Consider the following 22200-nt stretch of genomic DNA (forward strand, 5'->3'; position numbering starts at 1 on the left):
TTATTGGGATTTTATGTGATAGACCAACACAAAGTGGAACTTAATTGTGAAGTGGAAGGAAAATTTAAAAATGGTTTAAATTTTTTTTTTTTTTTTTACCAATTAATATCTGTGTGGCGTGCATTTGTATTTAGCCCCCTCTACTCGGATCACCTTAACTGAAATCGAGTGGAACCAATTGCCTTCAGAAGTCACCTTAATAGTAGAGAGTATACCTGTGTGTTAATCTCAATATAAATACAGCTATTTTGTGAAGCCCTCAGAGGTTTGTTAGAGAACTTTAGTGAACAAACGGCATTAGGAAGGCCAAGGAACACAGAAGTTTAAAATAGGGTTACGGTATGAAAAAAATAACATCATCCGAAAATGGTAAGAGTATGACACAACTGCAAACCTACCAAGACATGGCGGTCCACCTAAACTGACAGGCCAGACAAGGAGAACATTCATCGGAGAAGCAGCCAAGAGGCCCATGGTAACTCTGGAGGAGCTGCAGAGATCCACAGCTCAGGTGGGAGAATCTGTACACAGGACGACTATTATCTGGGCTTTATGGAAGAGGGGCAAGAAGAAAACCATAAGGAGTCCCATTTTAAAGTTTGGTTTTCCTTCCTTCGTTTTTGGTTGTAACATGATAAAATGTGGAAAATTTTAGGGGGTGTGAATACTTTTTCAAGGCACTGGTATATGTTCACACAGCATGACTGTTGAATATACATTTTAAAGGTCGCTGCTTACCTTTTTTTTTTTTTCCCGAAAAATCCAGCACTGAAAAATACTGCTTAGCGTTCTTTTGTCTGTAATGTTTAAAACAGGACTGAGACGTTAAAGTGGAAGTATAGTGCTGGTAAACAAAGATCTGTGTGAGAACACCTTATTTCAATCTGCTAGTGACATGCTGCAGACGATCCAGCTCCCCTGTGTAATGGAATGCTCAACAGGGCTGAATTCCAAGAGTTGTGACACGACCTACCAGCATTGCCTACCCGTTGTTAGCACTCCCACTTCTTCCCTGCAGCAGCCGCACCATGAAACAGGGAGTTAAAACTTTTGTATGACGTGGCCTTTATGGGGGCTGATTGAAGCAAGGTATTTACACAGATCAGAATATATTAAGCCTTTTATGTCCACTTTAATGTTGATCATAATTAACCCTGCCTGTACTGTGCTGGTAGGTCTCATTAGTTGTAAACTAGGTTTGAACACTGTCTGACCTAACAAAGATAAAGATCTAGAAGCTGAGTTTCTTCATTGTATGTTGAGGAGGGGATGCCCAGTGAGGGGATTTTACTAAGGCTGGAGCTGACCGAACCTGGAGAAACTTTGCATGGCAACCAGTCAGCTTTTATCTTTCAATTTCAAAGCTTAACTAAACGTGCTGAAGACAGAAGCTGATTGAATACTATGCACAGCCACTCTTTATTCTGTCTGCTCCAGTCCTTCCACTGTGTTCCTCTTTTGTTAGAGGGGGACAATAGCTCCACCATTTCCACCCTGATCCTGATATTCTCAGTGCCCTGAAAAGACCAATTTCTGCCTTGTCCATTCTGTTTCAAAAACCTCTGGGGTGTCTCTCTTGTAAGGAGCCGTTTCTCATTCTTCACAACGACAAGGTAGTCCTATGCCCAAGACCATCCTTTCTTCCCAAAAATGGTATCAGTCTTCCACCTCAGTGAAGACATAGTTTTGTCTTACTCCAAAGTACCCAAAGGAAATTGCTCCTCGTTGCCTGGACATGGAGCCACCGGTCTACCGCAAAGCAAGTTTCTCTGTTGTCCCTGTGCCAAGCTTTGAAAGGCCACAACCTACTCCCCTGTTCATAGTTTTTCAAAGTTGTACTGGGTGAACATCCAATATTCTGCAGATGCAACTTTCTGCTGCCTGGTTCTCTAAGCAGCACCCTGTTTTCTGCAGTTTTTATCAATAACCTGATAGCAGGTTCTTTAATTATTTGTGTGATATTGTTTAAAACAAGCCATGTTTTGTTAAATTGGCACATGCTTTTCACAGAGTGTTTTAAACACATTACTTATTTCTTCTGAGCTACAGTACCCACTCAGTAAGTAATTTCCTAGTCCTACTGTACAGGACACAGTATCTTGTATTCTTTATGGGTTATACAGTATGCAGCTTACCATCGGGAGGTTGGACACTGGCAAAAATAAAAAAGCAATAAAAGACTTCCACCCTAGATTACCTCTACCACTCCCAGCTAGCTTTAGTTTTTTGCGAGTGTCCTTTGGTGATTAGCCTCTTCACTATGCTAAGAAATGCTTAAATTTTTTCCTTTTGAGGTGTTTCTAGATAATTTTCCTCACAGAATTTCTGGCTGTACCATTGTCACTGAGACTCCTCCTGCAGCTTGCTAGGTCAGTTGACTCCTCAGCTCAGTCTTTGGGCACCATACTTGGGCAACAATGCAGAGCCCATCTGTAACATTGCTTCTGCCACTGGTTTTTGCATGTCTTTTTACCATGGCACATGGTGTAGCGCTTTAAATTAGCTGCAGGGTACAGAGCTGTGGTTTTCTTCAGGCATAGCCCTGTCCCTGAAGCACCCTTTGGGGTATGCTCATCATTGAGAGTGAAGTCCAGATGCTGCCTCACTACTTGTAAACTTTTGCGGAGTATGAGGACACCTACCACTGCAAATGTAGAACTTGCACCCTTTAAATCTACCCCAGGGTGCTGGTGCCATCACCCAGAAGCTCAGGCTGCAACATTTGATGTGCATGGGAGCTGCCAGCTCCTAAAACATTTTTAGGTCCTCTGTTTATAGCAAGTTTGTTGAATCATGTCGAGCCTCTCTTGGCCTACATGTTATAGGAGGTTAAAGACTTTTGTCCTGTACAGAACGACTAAGAAAATAGAATTTTAGACTAACTAGTAGATAGACAAGATTTAGTGTCATTGCATCAGTTTCTTGGAGTACGGTACCGGACACAGGTGCCTCCCTTATGACCCCCCTACTGCTTTCTACAAAATGAGTAGCTGGAATTGGGCTGGGTTATATAGGAGCCTCTCCCTGCAGCTTTTGTGTTTTATTTCAGTGCCTTTTGTAAATAGCTTCATGTAACTTATCGTTAAAAGATTATAAGTCCTATACTGTACTTCAAGAAATAGATTTTTAGGTCAGAAATGCACTTTTTCCTTTTTATGTATGCATTTTAGCAGAAGATTGAGATTAAAAAACATCAGCAGTTAAAGCACCATTAAGCTATAAATTAAATGAAACATTCTAAAATAGTTGCACTCTGTCAATATGAGTACGTCTTACCTTGCCTGTTTTGTCCTTGCAGTTACAGAGCCGATGGTACCAAGAAAGAGACTTTAAAAATTAGCTCTATGGTGAGTATATAGCAAAAACAAGCCCGCTGATGACTGTAGTGTTTTTTTCAGTTTATTTTATTTCACAAAGAAAGATTGTTTGGAGAAATTTTATATAGATACTAGTTGGCTAAACAGATGACACAGGATAACACCTTGATACCCTCTATAGACTTCATGGGCTGACAGACTGATTGTAGTTGCATAGAACAGATTGCATGAATCAATGGGTGGGATAACTACACAGGGGGTCAATAATGGATAATTTAGGGAGGAGATGAGAGAGATTGTGCAAGGCAATGAAAAAAAAAGCTAATTTAGCATGAACAACAAATATTGGGGTTGTGGGTGAAACTATCTTTAAAAGAAATGCTAAATATTAAAAAAAAAAAAAAAAATCGGTTGGAGAAATATTGGGTAGGAACTGCCATTGCCTCACTCAGTTTGGATCTGGAATTTTAAAACATCCATAAAACGCCTAAATTGGTACTTACCTGTATCAGCGCACCGAAACCCCTTTTTAATTCATTTTTAATATTCAAAGCAAACTCGCCCATCCATCAATGTCTCCATTTTTTATTTTACTGGGAAATTGCAACTCCTAGCATTCCTAGCTGCAGCCATCGCGAGTAATTGCAGATTCATGTAACATTTTCTTCCCAGAATCCATCTGACCTTGGCTCAGGCAGGTAGGCATGCCTGAGCCAAGTAGAGAAAACCCCTCCTCCACATGAAACAGAAAAATACCTATTTTCCTGGGATGTATGACATACTTTTGGCTTAGGCCAGAAACCAGATGGCAACTGAAGAAATGTAAACAAAAAAAAGTTTAAAACATGTAATCATACCTTACTGTCTATTTACCAAGGCTAATTGCAGAAGGATTAAAAATGGTTTATGTTGATTGAGAGTTCAATTCCATTTTAAAGTGATACTAAACGCACATTGTTTTTACATTATCCCTTCTCTTTATGTATATGGATCATGACCCTGTATTTATTTTTTAATCGATATACAGTGGTCATGTGACCTAGTGTTTTTCCAATCCTGTAAACATTGGCGGGAGGAGTTTCTAGTCCTGTCGGTTACATGTTAACCGCTTGCCGACTGCCTCCTGTAGATATGTCGGCAGAATGGCACGGCTGCGCAAAGCAACGTACCTGTACATTGCTTTGAATTTGCCGCCGCTCAGGAGCGTGCGCAAGCTCCGTGATCGCGGGACCCGCGGACTCTATGTCCGCTGGTGTCCCGCGATCATGTGATGGAGCTGCAGAACAGGGAGATGCCTATGTAAACAAGGCATTTCCCTGTTTCTGCATAGTGACAGGAAAGTGATCTACTGCTCCCTGTCATCGGGAGCAGTAATCATTGTTGTGTCACTCGTAGCCCAGCCCCCCCCCCCCCCACAGTTGGATTTACTCCCTAGGACACACGTAACCCCTTCCCTGCCAGTGTCATTTACACAGTAATCCGTGCATTTTTATAGCACTGATTGCTGTATAAATGACAATGGTCCCAAAATAGCATCAAAAGTGTCCAATGTGTCCGCCATAATATCGCAGTCACGATAAAAATTGCAGATCGCCGCCATTACTAGTAAAAAAAAAATATTAATAAAAATGACATAAATCTATCCCCTATTTTGTAGACGCTATAACGTTTGCGCAAACCAATCAATATTGGCTTATTGCGATTTTTTTTTTTTAACACAAAAAGAATGCATATCTGCCTAAACTGAGAAAATATATATATAGAAAAGCTCTTTTTGTGGGGGGGAGACGTAAATTTTGTTTGGGTTTGTTAAAGCGACGCAGTGCCAAATCGCAAAAAAAAATGTCTCGTCATTGGGCAGCCAAGTCCTCCAGGGCTGACACCCTGCAAAAATCCAGCATTCATCAAAAACATGTTTTAAAATGTCATACAAATATCTGTTTGAACTTAAAGCTTTATTATTTTTCAGCGAAAACATGGTGTGGACTAAGGGGAGTTTCTGCTAATCTCAGCCTTTTTCACACCCCTCCAACCTGTGTCTGTATGTTGTTGGAATTACAGGGAGGTGACCCCTCTTTAACATATGATAAATGGTAGGGGGCGCTGTTGTGATAGGAATGTAATAAACCTATTACTAGGTATCAAAAATATAAGAATTAATATATGTAAATAATGTGAATAAATACTAATATATAGCTATTTAAGCAATTCCAAAACCTATGTGATATAAATAAAAATATTCAAATTGAACATATCCCGCCCCTCATTTTGTTTAGCTGTTTAGTGGGCATGGAGGAGAGGGTGAGCGAGTGGGCTGACATTTATCCCTATGTACACGCCCACATGTGTGACTAATAGTCACATGGGTTACACAGATAAGGAAAAGGAGGAAATAAACAGCTTAGAAGGGAACTGAAATTGGAGCATGCTCAATACATGTGGCAAAGGCTGGTCTACACAATCTCAGGCTGCTGAGGGGTCACAGACAGGAGGGAGGGAGAGTAAACAGCAGGGTCAGCCAGGTTTTTTTTTTTTTGCTGAATACAGAAAAGAAAATCCCATAGCGGCTGAGTGAGTATGAACAACATGCAATACAGAATGTACTGATGACTTTTAATGATGTGTGTTTTGATGAAAATTTAGGCAAGTGACTACCCTAGAACTAGTTTGTTACTTTCATCAAAAACTTCTTAAGATGGGTTCTTAGCTTGACAAGTCTTTAGAAGTAGCATCTATCTTATGGTGTTACTGCTGCATCTCATTCCTAAAATACATTGCAGGATTATGATATGAAAGTCATGCAAATGCCACAATCTTTCTCAAACTGCTAAGTCAGTAAGCGTAGGTGGGAAACTTCCACTGTTAACAGTGTATTTGTATACAGTAGCCTGTACCCTGTTTAGCAGATTCTAGTTTACTTTCTCGCATGTATGTCTTCTTGTTTGCTGCAGAGCTGGGGACCTGAAGGCTATCATTTGTGGGTCATTGCTGCAAACGCTTCAGGACATGGAACAAATGACAAAGGCGTACCAAAACAGTCTGGAATACTCCAGTTCCAGTTTATAAAGAGTGCCCTTACTGTGAACCCTTGTATGGTAAGTGCTCACCAGGTGTTGTGTTCTGCTACTCTCCCACTCAGCGACTCCAGCACTGTCCTGCTGAAATACTTGACTTGTCTTCTGCCACAGCTCTGTTCAATGCCACCACGTTCTTTGTGACATCATCAGGAGGCTGCAGACTCTCCTGGGTTCAGCCGTCAGGCCACGCGATGATGCACGGCTATGCCTACCCTTCCTTATCCTTTGTGAATGAAGGACTGTGCCTCCTGGGATGTGACGTCCATACCCCAGAAGGTACAGCGAGCATAGTGTACATCATTCCCCAAGGCGAGTGACGTGCACGGGGAGGTGGGACAGAGTTATTTACATAAAAATAAATGCTATTTGCCTAGCACATTTGGATGCGCACGTCGTGGGTAGGGCAGCTCATTCATTTTAATGGGCTTCCCTACCCGTGAGAAACACAGGGAAAGAAGACCCTGTGCTGTAGTTGCTGATGTGTGGGGGTGCCATTAAGAATTAATGACACCATCACACATCTGCTAATGTGTAGTGCATGCCTCTGTGGGTCGGGAACACATGCAATTTCGCACATGTTCCCAAGCAACAGAATTGTGAAGAAGAGGGGGGGCTGTGATATAAGGGATCTGACTCGTAACACAAACATGCGATTATAGCCTCTGCTAGAAGAACATTTTACTGACTGGACCTCGGTAAATTTTAATTCAATACCCCTGGCTTAGAGGGTGAAGAGCTGCTTTAGGAATACCCTTTTCTCCAGTTTAGTAAAATTGACTGAACTCAATTTTTCTGTTCTATTCTCTTAAACCTGGGTAAAGTCTTCAAAGCGGAGTTCCACCCTGGAAGTGTTTTTTTTTTTTTTTTTTGCATATTCAGACTTTTAATGGTATTAACAAGAATTTGGGGGGGAAAAATATTTTTTTTATTAAACAGAATTGCCCTGTTGCTATGTAGTGGCTTCTAATCTGCCACTTCCTGGTCTGCGGCACTCCTCGCCACTGCCTCCCTCGCCTGTGCTCCTGGGAAATCATAATTTTCCAGGAGTCAGTGTGCAGTACTGTAAGCAAAAATCGTGTTATTTCCCGACAGGAAATGGCGTGATTTAAGGCAGCCATAACAGCGGAGCGGGATCTTCCTCCGTCGCTGCCCACTGTTATGACAACTTTCTAAACAATTCTCGCTATGGCCTCCTGAGCATCGTGCACCTCTCCATCGGTAGTCCAGGAAGAAATTGCGATTGGGCTTCACATGCCCAAAATTATCATGGCAACGGACAGAAGAGGATTTTTATTAATAGTAAGTATAAAAAATTATATATAATTCAGACTCGCTTAGCAGACATCTATAAACTATATTTAGGTAATTAAGGCATTTTGATGGAATGCCTAAAAAAAATAAAAATCTGTGGCCGGAACTCCACTTTAAGTACTACAGCAGCTGCCTTAATGTAGACTGATCTGTCTGGTTTCTTTGAATAATAAATTGAGGAAACTCGGATGCAGAGTGTGCTTATTTGAGATGCAATTGACAGTATGTTCTGATGCTGGAATATGTCGATGTGAAAAAATTCTTTTCTTGGATTACTGAGTGTAGGTATATATACAGTTGTTCTCCTAAGTTTACATACCCTGGCAGAATTTATGATTTCTTGGCCATTTTTCAGAGAATATAAATGATAACACAAAAACGTTTCTTTCTCTCATGGTTAGTGTTTGGCTGAAGCCATTATCAGTCAATTGTATTTACTCTTTTTAAATCATAATGACAACAGAAACTACCCAAATGACCCTGATCAAAAGTTTACATACCCCAGTTTCTAATACTATTCTATTGCCCCCTTTAACATCAATGACAGCATGAAGTCTTTTGTGGATGAGGCTCTTCGTCTTCTCAGATGGTAAAGCTGCCCTTTCCTTTTGGCAAAAAGCCTCCAGTTCCTGTAAATTCTTGGGCTGTCTTGCATGAACTGCACGTTTTGAGATCTCCCCAGTGTGGCTCAATAATACTGAGGTCAGGAGACGAAGGTGGCCACTCCAGAACCTTCACTTTATTCTGCTGTAGCCAATGACAAGTCGACTTGGCCTTACGTTTTGGATCATTGTCATGTTGGAATGTCCATGTATGTCCCATGCGCAGCTTCCTGGCTGATGAATGCAAACATTTCTCCAGTATTTTTTGATGACATACCGCATTGATCTTGCCAACAATTTTGACCAAATTTCCTGTGCCCTTTGTAGCTCACAAATCCCCAAAACATCAGCAATCCACCTCCGTACCTTTCATCATAGGCCTTGACTCCTCTTCCAATGTAGCATTTATGGTTGTGGTCAAAAAGCTACATTTTGGTCTCCTCACTACAAAGGACTTTGTGCCAAAAGGTTTGAGGTTTGTCTCTGTGCTGTTTGGCTTATACTTTGTGGCATTTGTGTAGTAATGGCTTTCTTCTGGTGACTCGACCATGCATCTTTCTTCAAGTGCCTCCTTATTGTGCATCTTGAAACCGCTACACCACGTTTTCAGAGAATCCTGTATTTCACCTGAATTTATTTGTGGGGGGTTCTTTGCATTCCGAACAATTTTCGTGGCTGAAATTTTAGTTGGTCTACCTGACCGTGGTTTGGTTTCAACAGAACCCCTAGTTTTCCACTTCTTGATTAGAGTTTGAACACTGCTTATTGGCATTCTCCATTCCTTGAATATCTTTTTATACCCCTTTCCTGTTTTATACAGTTCAACTACCTTTTCCTGCAGATCCTTTGAGAATTCTTTTGCTTTCCCTATGACTTAGAATGCAGAAAATTCAGTCCAGCACTGGATGAAAGATGCAAGGGTCTGCCAGGAGTCCAGAAACTCATTGACCTTTTATACACACACACAAACAAACAAATTACAAACAAACCAATCAAAGGTGACGATGGTTACCTTTTTAATAGCCATTCAAACCCCTTTGTGTCAACTTGTGTGCCTGTTATCAGGCCAAAATCACCAGGGTATGTAAACTTTTGATCAGGGTAATTTCAGTAGTTTTTGTTGTTGTTATGATTTAAAAAGAGTAAACACGGTTGATTTGATAATAAATGGCTTCAGCCAAACGCCAACCATGAGTGAATGAAAAGTGTTTGTGGTGTAAATATTCTCTGAAAAATGGCCAAGAAATCATAAATTCTGCCACGGTATGTAACTTATGAGCACAACACGAATATAGTTAGAGATTAAATTCTCACTTCTACATTGTATATTTACAACACCCTACTGGGGATTACAAAAGGCAACAGAGTCTGTTCTGTTTTGTTTTGTCATTGTTCTTCCTAATTCATCAAACATGCGGGAGATTGTTGTAATCCATATATGGGCTATCGAAGCCCTCTATAATATGAAAGTGTAAGTGCTGTAACAGGCTTACATTGTTTCCCTACTCATTTTTTTCACTGAAGGGTTCAGCAGCTCTTGGCTATGGGCGCCTATTTAGTATAAGAAACAGATGTCTGTTGTTTGCCTCACAAGAGTGACGGTAGTGGTTGCACGGTCTTTGCACATTGATTCCAGAAATAGAACAAATTCCTCAGTGTTTTCAATCATTCTAGGGTTTTCAGAGCTCTGCATTTGTTTTGTTTATACCAGTGATGAAATTTTTACGCTGATAATACTGATATAGAATCTTGTAGTTTTAAAAAGTACACACAACAAATTGTTGAGCTACTAATACAGTCTAGGAAATTTTGCCTTCATTTGAGCTTTGTGTATTCCATTGTGGTGACAGCACACCGTACTCGCGTTAATCAATGTGTACATCCCAGTAAGTACTGTAGTCTGGTCAAAGTGTTCTGTGCTGCCTGTATTGTCAACTAGTCTAGTCTTTAAACACCAGTATATATTGTTTTTAAATGGTATTGCTCCATCACATGGGCATATGTGCACATGTATATTCAACTCTTCATCTGTGTGTATCTTACAGCATACATTTTTGGAAGATTGTGTTTGTTGCTGAATTATGCTGATCATGTGGACATTCGCCTCTTTTATGTCCTAAACACATTTTGAAGAAATTACAGTGCACAGGGTTGTTTCTTTAAAAGCAGCTTTTTCTTGCAGAGCAACCAGGAACAAGTATTACTTCAAGGAGAGGACCGTTTGTACTTGAACTGTGGAGATGCAGCTCAGACCCAACATGTAAGAAGTCCATCTTCGCACACAGAACACAAGTCCATGCGCGAAAGGCCTCCTTATTCTGTTGGGAATATGGATTCTCAGGGCTTAAGCACTTTACTGGGACACAGACACTGGCACGTTGTGCAGGTAGGCTTTTTTTTTTAGTAAAAAGTAAAACCTATTCTATAATTTCTTTAGCATACATCTCTGGACAGTGGACACAGAACGTCTTCATATCCATTATTATAGAAGTTATGCTGGCACCTTCAGATGATTGGACGCTGTCAAAAAGACAGGAAATCCCTAACGGGCATAACGACCTACCAGCCAAGCGTTGCTTTAGATTTTTGCTATTGTATTAGGGTGCATTCACACCTGTCCTATTAGAGGCAAGAACCCCAGTAGGGGTTCTTACAATTGGCTGTGGGAGACAGTCCTATTGAAGGCAATGGGAGGCTGCCGACTTCCACAGCTAATCCCAGCCACTCGCATGTAATTTCTCATGGCAGAGAGCACATGTGAGTAATCGACCCTGGATGCAAGCAGTCTGCTTCCATGGCTGATCACTGCACTGCATGAGCGGGTGCATTCATACATGTGAATGCACCCCTAATGAAGTTATTTTTTGATTGCCATTACTTTATCTTATAGAGTTTCAGAAGTTTTCGGCTGCTTTTGCCTGTAGGGAACCGTTTTTGATACTCCAGTGACCAGGTAGGTTAAGGACCTCAGTTGTTCTTTTCTACCTAAGGTGGGCTCTTTATTCCATCTTAACCAGGACATTGTTTTATCTTGTTTTTGTCCTAACCCTTGGATGCCAGGGTACAGGGCTCTTCACACCTTGGATGTGGTTCATGCAGTCAAGATTTAACTGAAGATGACTGCTGAAGTTAATCAGTCAAGTTTTCTTTTTGTGCTTCCTGAAGGCTTAATGAAGGGTCACCCAGTTTTCAATCTACCATTTCACAATGGATATATGTCAGATTATTTCTCGTACACCATGGAACACGGGGATCTCACCCCTCTGTTTTGTTTGCCTTGCTTAAAGCGGATGTGCCATGGGAAAAAAATATTAAAAGCCAGCAGCTACTAATACTGCAGCTGCTGATTTTTAATATTAGGACACTTACCTGTCCTGGAGTCCAGCGCCGATCGCAGCAGATGACGAGCGATCGCTCGTCTCTCTGCTGCCCCCTCCGCCATCCACGCTGAGGGAACCAGGAAGTGAAGCGCTGCGGCTTCACTGCCCGGTTCCCTATGGCGCGAGTCGCGCATGCGCGAGTCGCGCCGCGCCCGCCGATTGGCTCCCGCTGTGTGCTGGGAGCCGAGTGTTCCCAGCACACAACGGGGGGGCGACGGGATGTGACGGAATGCCCGTCTTTTGCCCGTGAATGCCGGGCCGGAAGTGGGTGCAAATACCTGTCTTTAGACAGGTATCTGCACCCCCCTCCCCCCTGAAAGGTGTCAACTGTGACACCGGAGGGGGGGCGGGTTCCGATCAGCGGGACTCCACTTTAGGGTGGAGAACCGCTTTAAGAAAAAGATGCTATGTCTGGCTGGGAGGGATTATGCCTGTGCATCGATTTCCGGTCTTTTTTTTTTTTTTGCCAGTGTCAATCACCTGAAGGTGGCACAATAACCTTTTTTGTGATGGATATGAAGTTAGAATTAGAAATTAGAATGTTTTGCCCAGAACCTGTGTTGTAATAATCAGCATGGCTATTTTTTCTGTTCTTCAAAATGTTATATATTTATTTTGTAATTTTCAACTGGTTGGAGTTTTTTTTGTTTTGTTCCAAGCCATATGGCAGAGCTCTATTTACAGATGATATGGTTAATAGGTATGGGTAAGTGGACTGATTCTTCGTAGGATCAATTACTTTTATTTTGCCTAGGTGTACAGTTTATTATTGGTGTCATGGTTCTGCTGAGTAGATATTCTCAGCATGTTCACAAAATCATCTGGTCTGATTCTCACAGGAAGAAAGCGTAACACCATCTTTTTGTTTACAGAATTATGTCACACTTAAAATATTTTCTATTTAGGGGGATTTACATATTACCACAAGGAATCCATTTGTTTTGCCAGATCAAATGCTGTAAGTTTGTGGTCAAGTGCAAGAATTTTTTCAGTGTCGGCTGGGGATTTCAACCACTTAAATTCTGTCAGATACACTGTATCACTCTGTTCTGACCATATAGTGTTACTGGAGTGTTACTGGATTTTAAACAGTATAGACACTTATTTTTAATGTTTTACATATCTATACCTGCAAAAGTGGTTAGCCTTAAGTGATCTACATTGAGGGGAAAAAGTATCTGGTCCCTTGCTGATTTTGTACATTTGCCCACTGACAAAGAAATAATCAGTCTAATTTTAATGGTAGGTTTATTTTTTTAAGTAGTCTTTATTTTGATTTTTACAACCAATGAGCGTACAGAAAGGATATAAAGAACAGAGAATAGAAAGCCCATATTGGCACAAATGCAAAAGTTACAGACTTGAACTTGGTAATCAGAGCATATTGGTATAACCATTCACAAGTATACATGTTAAAAGACGGTCGTATACCTGCCTTTTACCAGTCATGAGCTATGGTCCCAATTGTAAAACTTGCTTATGGGGGGCCAGGATAATGAGCTGAGATTAGGAGCACTTTCTTAAAGGGAGTGCTCCTAATATCAGCTTGTTACCTGTATAAAAAAACACCTGTCCACAGAAGCAATCTATCAAATTCCAATCTCTCCGCCATTGCCAAGACAAAAGAGCTGTCCAAGGATGTCAGGGACAGGATTGTGGACCTACACAAGGCTGGAATGGGCCACAAGACCATCGCCAAGCAGCTTGGTGAGATGGTGACAACAGTTGGTGCGATTATTCGCAAATGCAAGAAACACAAAATAACTGTCAATCTCCTTCGGTCTGGGACTCCATGCAAGATCTGACCTTGTGGAGTTTCAATGAGAATAAGGAATTGGCCCAGAACTACACAGGAGAATCTTGTCAATGATCTCAAGGCAGCTGGGACCATAGTCACCATGAAAACAATTGGTAACACACTATGCCGTGAAGGACTACGACAATCCTGCAGCGCCCGCAAGGTCCCTCTGCTCAAGAAAGCACAAAACTGTTGGCGCTATATAAATCCTGTATAATAATAATAATAATGTTCAGGCTCGTCTGAAGTTTGCTAATGAACATTTGAATAATTCAGAGGAGAACTGGGTAAAAGTGTTGTGGTCAGATGACAACACAATCGAGCTCTTTGGCATCAACTCAACTTGCCGTGTTTGGAGGAGGAATGCTGCCTATGACCCCAAGGACACCATCCCTACTGTCAAACATGGAGGTGGAAACATTATGCTTTGGTGGTGTTCGTCTGCTAAGGGGACAGGACGATTTCACTGCATCAAAAGGGACGATGGACAGGGCCATGCACAGGATCTGCAAAGAGAGGAGTGGGACAAAATCCCTTTCTGAGATGTGTGCAAACATGGTGGCCATTACAAGAAACGTCTGACCGCCATGATTGCCAACAACGGTTTTGCCACCAAGTAATAAGGCATGTTTTGCGAAGGGTCAAATTATTTATTTCACTCATTAAAATGCAAATCAATTTATAACTTTTCTTTTTTTTTATGCATTTTTCTGGATATTTTTGTTCAGTCTCTCACTGTTAAAATAAACCTTCTAGTAAAACTATAGAATAATAATTTCTTTGCCGGTGGGCAAACGTACTAAATCAGCAGGGGATCACTTCTTTCACTAAAGCAGGACTTCATTTTCTGACTAAAGTTCCACTTTAAATTGCCTTCATAGGTCTGCTGCTTTTTGATGTTCCTAAATATTTGTTACATACTTTATCAGCATTAATCTGTTGCAACTTGTCCCAATATCTAGAGCTATATTCGTGACAAGGGTAATATCTTGGCATTGAAACATTCAGTATATAAACAGACTCTTGACTATATACTGTACAGCATCATAGATGAGTCTTTGATGCTCTTACATCTTAAAGTTGGGAAAACAGTCTTTCCTTATACATTTGACCCTTTAACAAAACATTGTAAGATTATCTGCATTGCATGCTAGTTTATATTTCAGAGCCCAAATGATTGCATGCTGTGGCTTGTCTTGGATCAAAGGAATGTGTATTGGTCTGCCTTAGAACTCACGGTTAAACACAGCATACTACAAGCTGCTTTACAAACAGACTAAAATATACACACAAATGTTAAATGCTAGTGAAAACTCTGTTATATAATTGCTGGCAATGATATCATCTTTACCAGATCTGTATGCCAGGAATGTTTCAGACTCTGCTAGTCTTTATTTTTTTTCATTGCCTAATGTAGAGATTAACAAAGACAAGGGGTACACTGTGACTTTAAGTACATTTTGTACTACTAAATGTATTATATTTGACTTTTATATTATAAGATGCTTAAATCTGGAAGCTGTTGGTAAGTTACCTTGGATATAGAAGAATAACCAATATCAAACATGTGGCTCTTAGTTGTCTAGCATGTTATATAAATATCGGCGTCAAGTCTCAAATGTCTCCTGCGCAAAATAAATTATAAATGGTCTCTGGCTTTTCTCTGGTCAACAGTCTGTAGGCAAATCTTTCCACTATGAATAAGTAAACAAATGAGCGACTAATAAGCCAGGGTGATACTTTGTAACTACCAGATGTTTTCGTTAAACATTGCACTAAGAATGAAAAATACAGGAATTAATGAATGGCCGTATGCTAGCTGTGCGCATGTACAGTGAATATAAAAAGTCTACACACCCTTGTCAAAATGTCAGGTTTCTATGATGTAAGAAAATGAGGGAGATAAAGCATTTCAGAACTTTTTCCTCCTTTTTAATGTGACATATAAACTGTGCAACTCAATTGAAAAGCAAACTGAAATCTTTTTAGGGGAAGAGTAAAAACTAAAATGTAGTTGCCTAAAGCCCCATACACACCATCAGATTATCTGCAGATTTTTGTCTTCAGATTTACCAAAACCATGTAGTACAAGGGCCTGCCTGATTGCCTACAAATTGAAACTCTTAAGGTTTGACCTCATATTATATGGTTTTGGTAAATCTGAAGACAAAAATCTTCAGATAATCTGATGGTGTGTATGGGGCTTTAGTGTGCACTCACTCTTATAACTGGGGAGGTAGCTGTGTTCAGAATTAAGCAATCACATTTAAACTCATGTTAAATAGAAGTCTGTACACACCTGCCATAATTTAACCACTTAAGACCCGGACCAAAATGCAGGTAAAAGACCAGGCCCCTTTTTTGCGATTCGGCACTGCGTCGCTTTAATTGACAATTGCGCGGTCGTGCGGCGTGGCTCCCAAACAAAATTGGCGTCCTTTTTTCCCCACAAATAGAGCTTTCTTTTGGTGGTATTTGATCACCTCTGCGGTTTTTATTTTTTGCGCTATAAACAAAAATAGAGCCACAATTTTGAAAAAAATTCAATATTTATGCTATAATAAATATCCCCCAAAAACATATTTAAAAAAAAATTTCCTCAGTTTAGGCCGATACGTATTCTTCTACCTATTTTTGGTAAAAAATCGCAATAAGCGTTTATCGATTGGTTTGCGCAAAATTTATAGCGTTTACAAAATAGGGGATAGTTTTATTGCATTTTTAATTTCTATTTTTTTTACTACTAATGGCGGCGATCAGCGATTTTTTTTTTTTCGTGACTGCGACATTATGGCGGACACTTCGGACAATTTTGACACATTTTTGGGACCATTGTCATTTTCACAGCAAAAAATGCATTTAAAATGCATTGTTTTATTGTGAAAATTACAGTTGTTCCCTTAAGTGTGTTTACAACTGTAGGGGGGTGTGGCTGTAGGTCTGACGTCATTGATTGTGCGTCCCTATATTAGGGACGCACAATCGATGACAGTGCCACAGTGAACAACGGGGAAGCCGTGTTTACACGCGGCTCTCCCCGTTCTTTAGTGGCGATCGGGTCCGCGAGTCCCGCGGCCACGGAGCTTAGGACCGGGTCGCAGGTGCGACATTTATACAGTAATCAGTGCATTTTTACAGCACGGATTGCTGTATAATTGTCAATGGTCCCAAAAAAGTGTCAAGTTTTTTCGATCTGTCCATCGCAATGTTGCAGTAGTGTTGTGTTAAGTAAAATAAAAAACTGCCTCAACAAACTGCCTCGCAGCATTACATTGCTTCAAAAGATAAATAATAAAGAAAAGGAAGTTTGGGACTTTGAATTAAACAGTGGGCTCAAGGGGGAAAAAGATGAGAATAAAACAATTAAATATTGCATTCTAGTGGTAAAGCACACATGTAGAAAAGTTTGCGTTTGCACAAGCATAAGGCATAGTCAAAAATACATACATGTATAAAGGGCAATGTTGTATCACATAGCAATAAATTGTTAAAATCAATAGGCGAATAAATACATAAAGGCTGAGCAGCACACAGCAACAAAAGATGGTACAAAAATAATAAAAGTATATAAGAACTGAAGAGTCCCATTTGCGCATATAGCTGCATCATTCAAATCCCAATGCGTTTCGTGTAAAAAACACTCCCCATGATTACAATGGCGGCGTGCTGTCTAGGGATGATGCCTTTGTGCCCTGCTACTTGCTGGAGTTTCTGCCACCTCGGCTCCCACAACGGACAGCTTCTTGGCCCATTTCTCACACACAAGCCAGCTCGACACATTTTGTAAGTACCCAGAAGTGACTTCGTCTTTTCTGGTGAAACTAAGTTCATACCCTGATTGGATTTTACTCTGTTATTTCAGATACCCCATTGCATCTGCCCCTGAGGAGTGTTTTTTACACTAAACATGTCAAGCTTTGAATATTGTAGCTATATGCGCACATGGGACTCTTTCAGTTCTTATATACTTTTATTATTATTTTTGTTTTTGTACCATCTTGTGTTGCTGTGTGCTGCTCAGCCTTTATGTATTTATTCGCCTATTGATTTCAACAATTTATTGCTATGTGATACAACATTGCCCTTTTATACATGTATGTATTTTTGACTATGCCTTATGCTTGTGCAAATGCAAACTTTTCTACATGTGTTCTTTACCACTAGAATACACGCATGCAATATTTGTTTCATTCTCATCTTTTACCCCCTTGAGCCCACTGTTTCATTCAAAGTCCCAAACTTCCGTTTCTGTATTTCTCAAATACGGGATGGAGATGCATCTTTGGCGTTTTGGGACATTAAATGAGATTGCATCAATCGGCGTCCCCCTTTATTTTTCAAAAGATAAATAAAGCTTTTTTTCAGTGTTGACAGGGTAATCCAACAGGTTTTCAGAGTTTATATTGATTATTTCCCTTAAACTTCATTTTTTTTTTTTTTTTTTTTATGTCCTTGATCCAGTGTATACAGCTGATAAATCAGTTGCCACAAATAGCAAGGGGTAAAGGATTAGATTTGTTAACTGGTAATGCTCTTATTGGGAAATAAGAGGGTTAAGAGAATGCTTGTAGAAATCGACTAACAGAGGTTTGGAAATCTGAGGGGAAGCCTAGAAATGTCGAAGGCTCCATTCACACTTGTGCGACTTGTCATACAACTTTGGACATCAGTCGCATGACAAGTCGTTTGCCATGTTTTCCAATGATAACCATTCATATATGTGTGACATAGACCCCTTTTCACACTGGTGCTATTGCTCTAAAAATAGCACCTACAAACCGACCTTAAAGGGTCACTAAAGGAAATCATTTTTTTAGCTAAATAGCTTCCTTTACCTTACTGCAGTCCTGGTTTCCTGTCCTTATTGTTCGTTTTTGCTTTGATGTTGCTGTAATCCTTCTCTGTTCTGAACACTTCCTGGTTGTCTGTTTCCTGATGAAAAAAGTCATGGGAGCTTTCTCTCTGTGGTCACTAATCAAGGAGGTGTGATTACTGTGTGTCTAAAACCCCTCAACACCAATCAGTTTCGTTTTACAAACCATCACTGCCCTGTATTGGCTCTGAGTCTCTGTACATCACAGAACCAGGAAACAGCATGCAAAACAGCTGCGGGGAATAAGTGAGGGGGGGGGACGACGACAACTTTTCTCCCCTTTTTTATTTTTATATTTTTATCTTTCTCCTTCTTTCCCCGGGGGAAATTATTGGTCAAAAAGCAAAAGTCGTATCCAAGTTGCACCCATCCAAAGTTTCTCCCCAAACTCGGTGCAACTTTGGAGTCGTACATGGGTGAATGGTGCCTTAGGCCCCTTTCACACATGCAGACTTTACAAGTCCGCCTGTCGTTTTTTTAGGCGGAACTGAACTCATCGCATTTCTATGCTGACATCTGCTCCGCTAAATTCGGACAGATGGAAACCCTATTTTCCATCCGTCTAGTGCAGGGTTAAGCAATTAGCGGACCTCCAGATGTTGCCAAACTACAAGTCCCATGAGGCATAGCGAGACTCTGACAGCATCAAGCATGACACCCAGAGGCAGAGGCATGATGGGACTTGTAGTTTGGCAACAGCTGGAGGTCCGCTAATTGCTTATCCCCGGTCTAGTGGATCGGATCAGATGAAAATGGACAGGCGGTCCCTTTTCATCCGATCTCTGCACAGTGAGCGGAGATGGACTTGTAATCCGCCTGCTCAGTGGGGATCAGCGAATCAATCCCTGCTGAGCAAGCGGAGTCCGTGAAAACGGACATTAATGTGTGAAAGGGATCTTAAGGTGAAAGCAGAGAGGAAATGTCACACTACAAGGTGTGAGGTATCAATCTTGCATCTTACTGACTCCCTCTTTGACAAGTACATGCAGGGTATTGTGCAGTAAAAGATTTATTGCCTGCAGAATAAAATGTACTGGATGCATCTCCACAGATCCAGTTTCACAAGTTATGCTAAAAATGATTCTCTTAATTTCTTTTTATTAAGTTCAAGTATACCCAACCATTCGTTTTAATTTTGATACATTGATTTTACTTTTAGTAAGAAGAAAATCTAAGTGATCTTTTTGTTACTATTTACTTTCTCTTTTTTTCTTTAGGTACATAGCACTTACCTGGAGAGTAACTGGCCAATCAGGGTGAGTAAACTATCAGAAGCTTTTATAGTTTTTGTTTCAAACTGTTGTGAAGAAGAAACGGATATATGTATGATACCTGTAACTACCAGTCATAACTTTGTGTATAAGGCATGAAACAAGACTGTTTGCCAAAAGTTCAGTTTCAAGTTCTATGAAACCCTTTGTCGCACCATCACCCCACTGGAAGGAATTTGCAGTGCTATGTACTTTTTATTTATAAAATTGCACCTTACTTTTAACAAACATGGGACGTTTAGGAGTGTAGGTTGGGTTACTATGGCTGACTATGTTCTTTGGTCAGTTAATCTATGTAGTTGCCTTTCTACTGTAATTCAATCTTTTTAAACCTGTTGAGCCAGTATGATCATGTACTATGGGAAATAATGGAAGAGCACACATAGGGCTGCAGCAAATAAATTTTTTAATTTAATGATATGATTACGTTTTAGGGAATGCACACACAAATGTTTAGAAAATTACAGGAAAGCATGCACAAATGAATCCGGATGCAGGTATAATGACTGTGATTTACAGCTGAAATCTGTTTTGTTAGGTTTCAAAAGTGTTGCATTACTTTTGAAGAAATGGTAAGAATTGGAGGCATTATTTACAAAATGGTATTAAGAAATAAACATTTATTAACAGTTTAGTAAAATGCAATTTAAAGCAGAACATAAAGGGCCAGATTCACGAAAATTTGCGGCTGTGTAACGTAACCCGTTTACGTTACACCGCCGCAAGTTTTCAGTGTAAGTGCCTGATCCTCAAAGCACTTAACTGGAAACTTGCGGCGGTGTAACGTAAAGTCGTCCGGTGCAAGCCCGCCCAATTCAAATGGGGCAGGTACCATTTAAATTAGGCGCGCTCCCGCACCGGACGTTCTGCGCATGCTCTGTTCGCAATTTTCCCGACGTGCCTTGCGCGAACTTACATCGGCCCGACGTGTTTGTGAATCGCGACGTGCGTAACGTACTTACGCCGAAAAAATAAATAAATTCAAAAGCGACGCGGGAACGACGGGCATACTTTTAACATGGTGGAGTAATTTTACACCATGTTAAAGCACACCTAACTTTGCGACGGGGAAAAAAAGACTTGCGCCGACGTAACAACGGGAAAAACCTTTGTGGTTCGCCGTAACTGCTAATTTGCATACCCGACGCTGGAATACGACGCGAACTCCCCCCAGCGGCGGCCGAAGTATTGCATCCTAAGATCCGACGGTGTAAGTCAATTACACCTGTCGGGTCTTAGGGCTATCTATGCGGAACTAATTTTATGAATGAGCCGCATAGATACGACGGTGTATCAGGAGATACGCCGTCGTATCTCCTCTGTGAATCTGGCCCAAAGTACCCAATAGAATGCACAGGAAAGAGCCTAAGTAGTACTAATACAGACTGTGTATTAAAGGACTGGAGGAGTGTACAGACTGCAGCCTCTTCTTTACCACTTGCTGACTATATAACTGCTTACAAATAACTTGTCATGCCATGTGTAAGCACATGCAGGGGTTGTTAAAGAAGACGTTCATATAGGCAGCGATTGACCTTGACCCCGACAACCAACGGCCAGGGTTGTCGGGAAGAGGCCCTGTCCTCATCAACATGGGGACAGGGTGCTTTGGGGTGGGGGGCCACAGCGCCCCCCTGCCCCAAATCGCCTACCCTTCCATGTTGAGGACATGCGGCCTGGCACGGTTTGGGGGGGGGGGGCGCTCGCTCATCCCCACCCCCTTTCCTGACTGGCCAGGCTGCTGCTCGGATACGGGTCTGGTATGGATTTTGGGGGAACCCCACGCTAGGGTTTCCATTCAATATTGTGCCGCGGCTAAACGCAAATGCAGCTGATCGCTGTGCCTGGAGTCTTGAATTCCAGCAAAACATAAACCTGCTTTTATCTGCGGCAAAACAGCCGTCCGTGTAAAAGGGGCCTTAGTGCTTCCCCCTGATTAGGAATTAAGGGTCTGATGGAGGAATAATCGAGCAGCAGAAGAGCTTCAAAAAGCACAGATTCACAGAATGAATAAAGAACAAGCAGGGAAATGCACGTACTTCATGGCTTCAGGTACAGCTTCTTTTCCGAAGAGAGCATTGTGCAACATAGTAGTGATATCATTAAATCCTTCTCCAAGTGTCACATCCTATATTATATAAAAATGTTTTACTTTCTAAGTTCAGATCCAATTTAAGCAAAAAACGTTTTAAATGCCATGTATGCTGACAAGCGATCATTTTTACCTCTAAGTAAAACCGTCTCCTCTTCTTTTCTTCTTTTTTTTTTTTTTTATATATATACAGTATTCTGCCATAGACAAGAATGGGCAAAATGTTGCTGTTGTTGGAAAATTTGGATTTGCACATTATTCTTTGGTCACCAAAAAGTGGAAGCTGTTCGGCAATATTACACAGGCAAGTCTGTCTCCCTCCCTTTCTCCCTGTTCTCTTTCATTCATCCTTCATCCCTCATTCTCCCCTTTTCTCCTTCATTCACCTTTTTTTCCTCTTCGTTTTCCTTTTTTTCCCATTCTCCCTTCCTCCCCTCCCATTCCTCTTTCTTTGTTTCCTTCCTTGTGCCTATTCTTTC

The 22200-nt window shown here is 40.9% G+C and overlaps 1 protein-coding gene across 1 annotated transcript in view; it reads left to right on the forward strand.

Annotated features, from left to right (window-relative positions):
- Positions 1-22200, forward strand: part of RIC1 (RIC1 homolog, RAB6A GEF complex partner 1) — a 193440-nt gene that overhangs the window by 117541 nt on the left and 53699 nt on the right. Inside the window, exons 10-14 of the mRNA XM_040357519.1 lie at positions 3299-3347; positions 6269-6412; positions 10490-10693; positions 19576-19614; positions 21915-22025. Of these exons, the coding sequence (XP_040213453.1) occupies positions 3299-3347; positions 6269-6412; positions 10490-10693; positions 19576-19614; positions 21915-22025 (547 nt within the window). The remainder of the gene's footprint in view (positions 1-3298; positions 3348-6268; positions 6413-10489; positions 10694-19575; positions 19615-21914; positions 22026-22200) is intronic.

This window comes from Rana temporaria, chromosome 1 (assembly GCF_905171775.1).
Source record: "Rana temporaria chromosome 1, aRanTem1.1, whole genome shotgun sequence".
NCBI classification, from domain to species: Eukaryota; Metazoa; Chordata; class Amphibia; order Anura; family Ranidae; genus Rana; species Rana temporaria.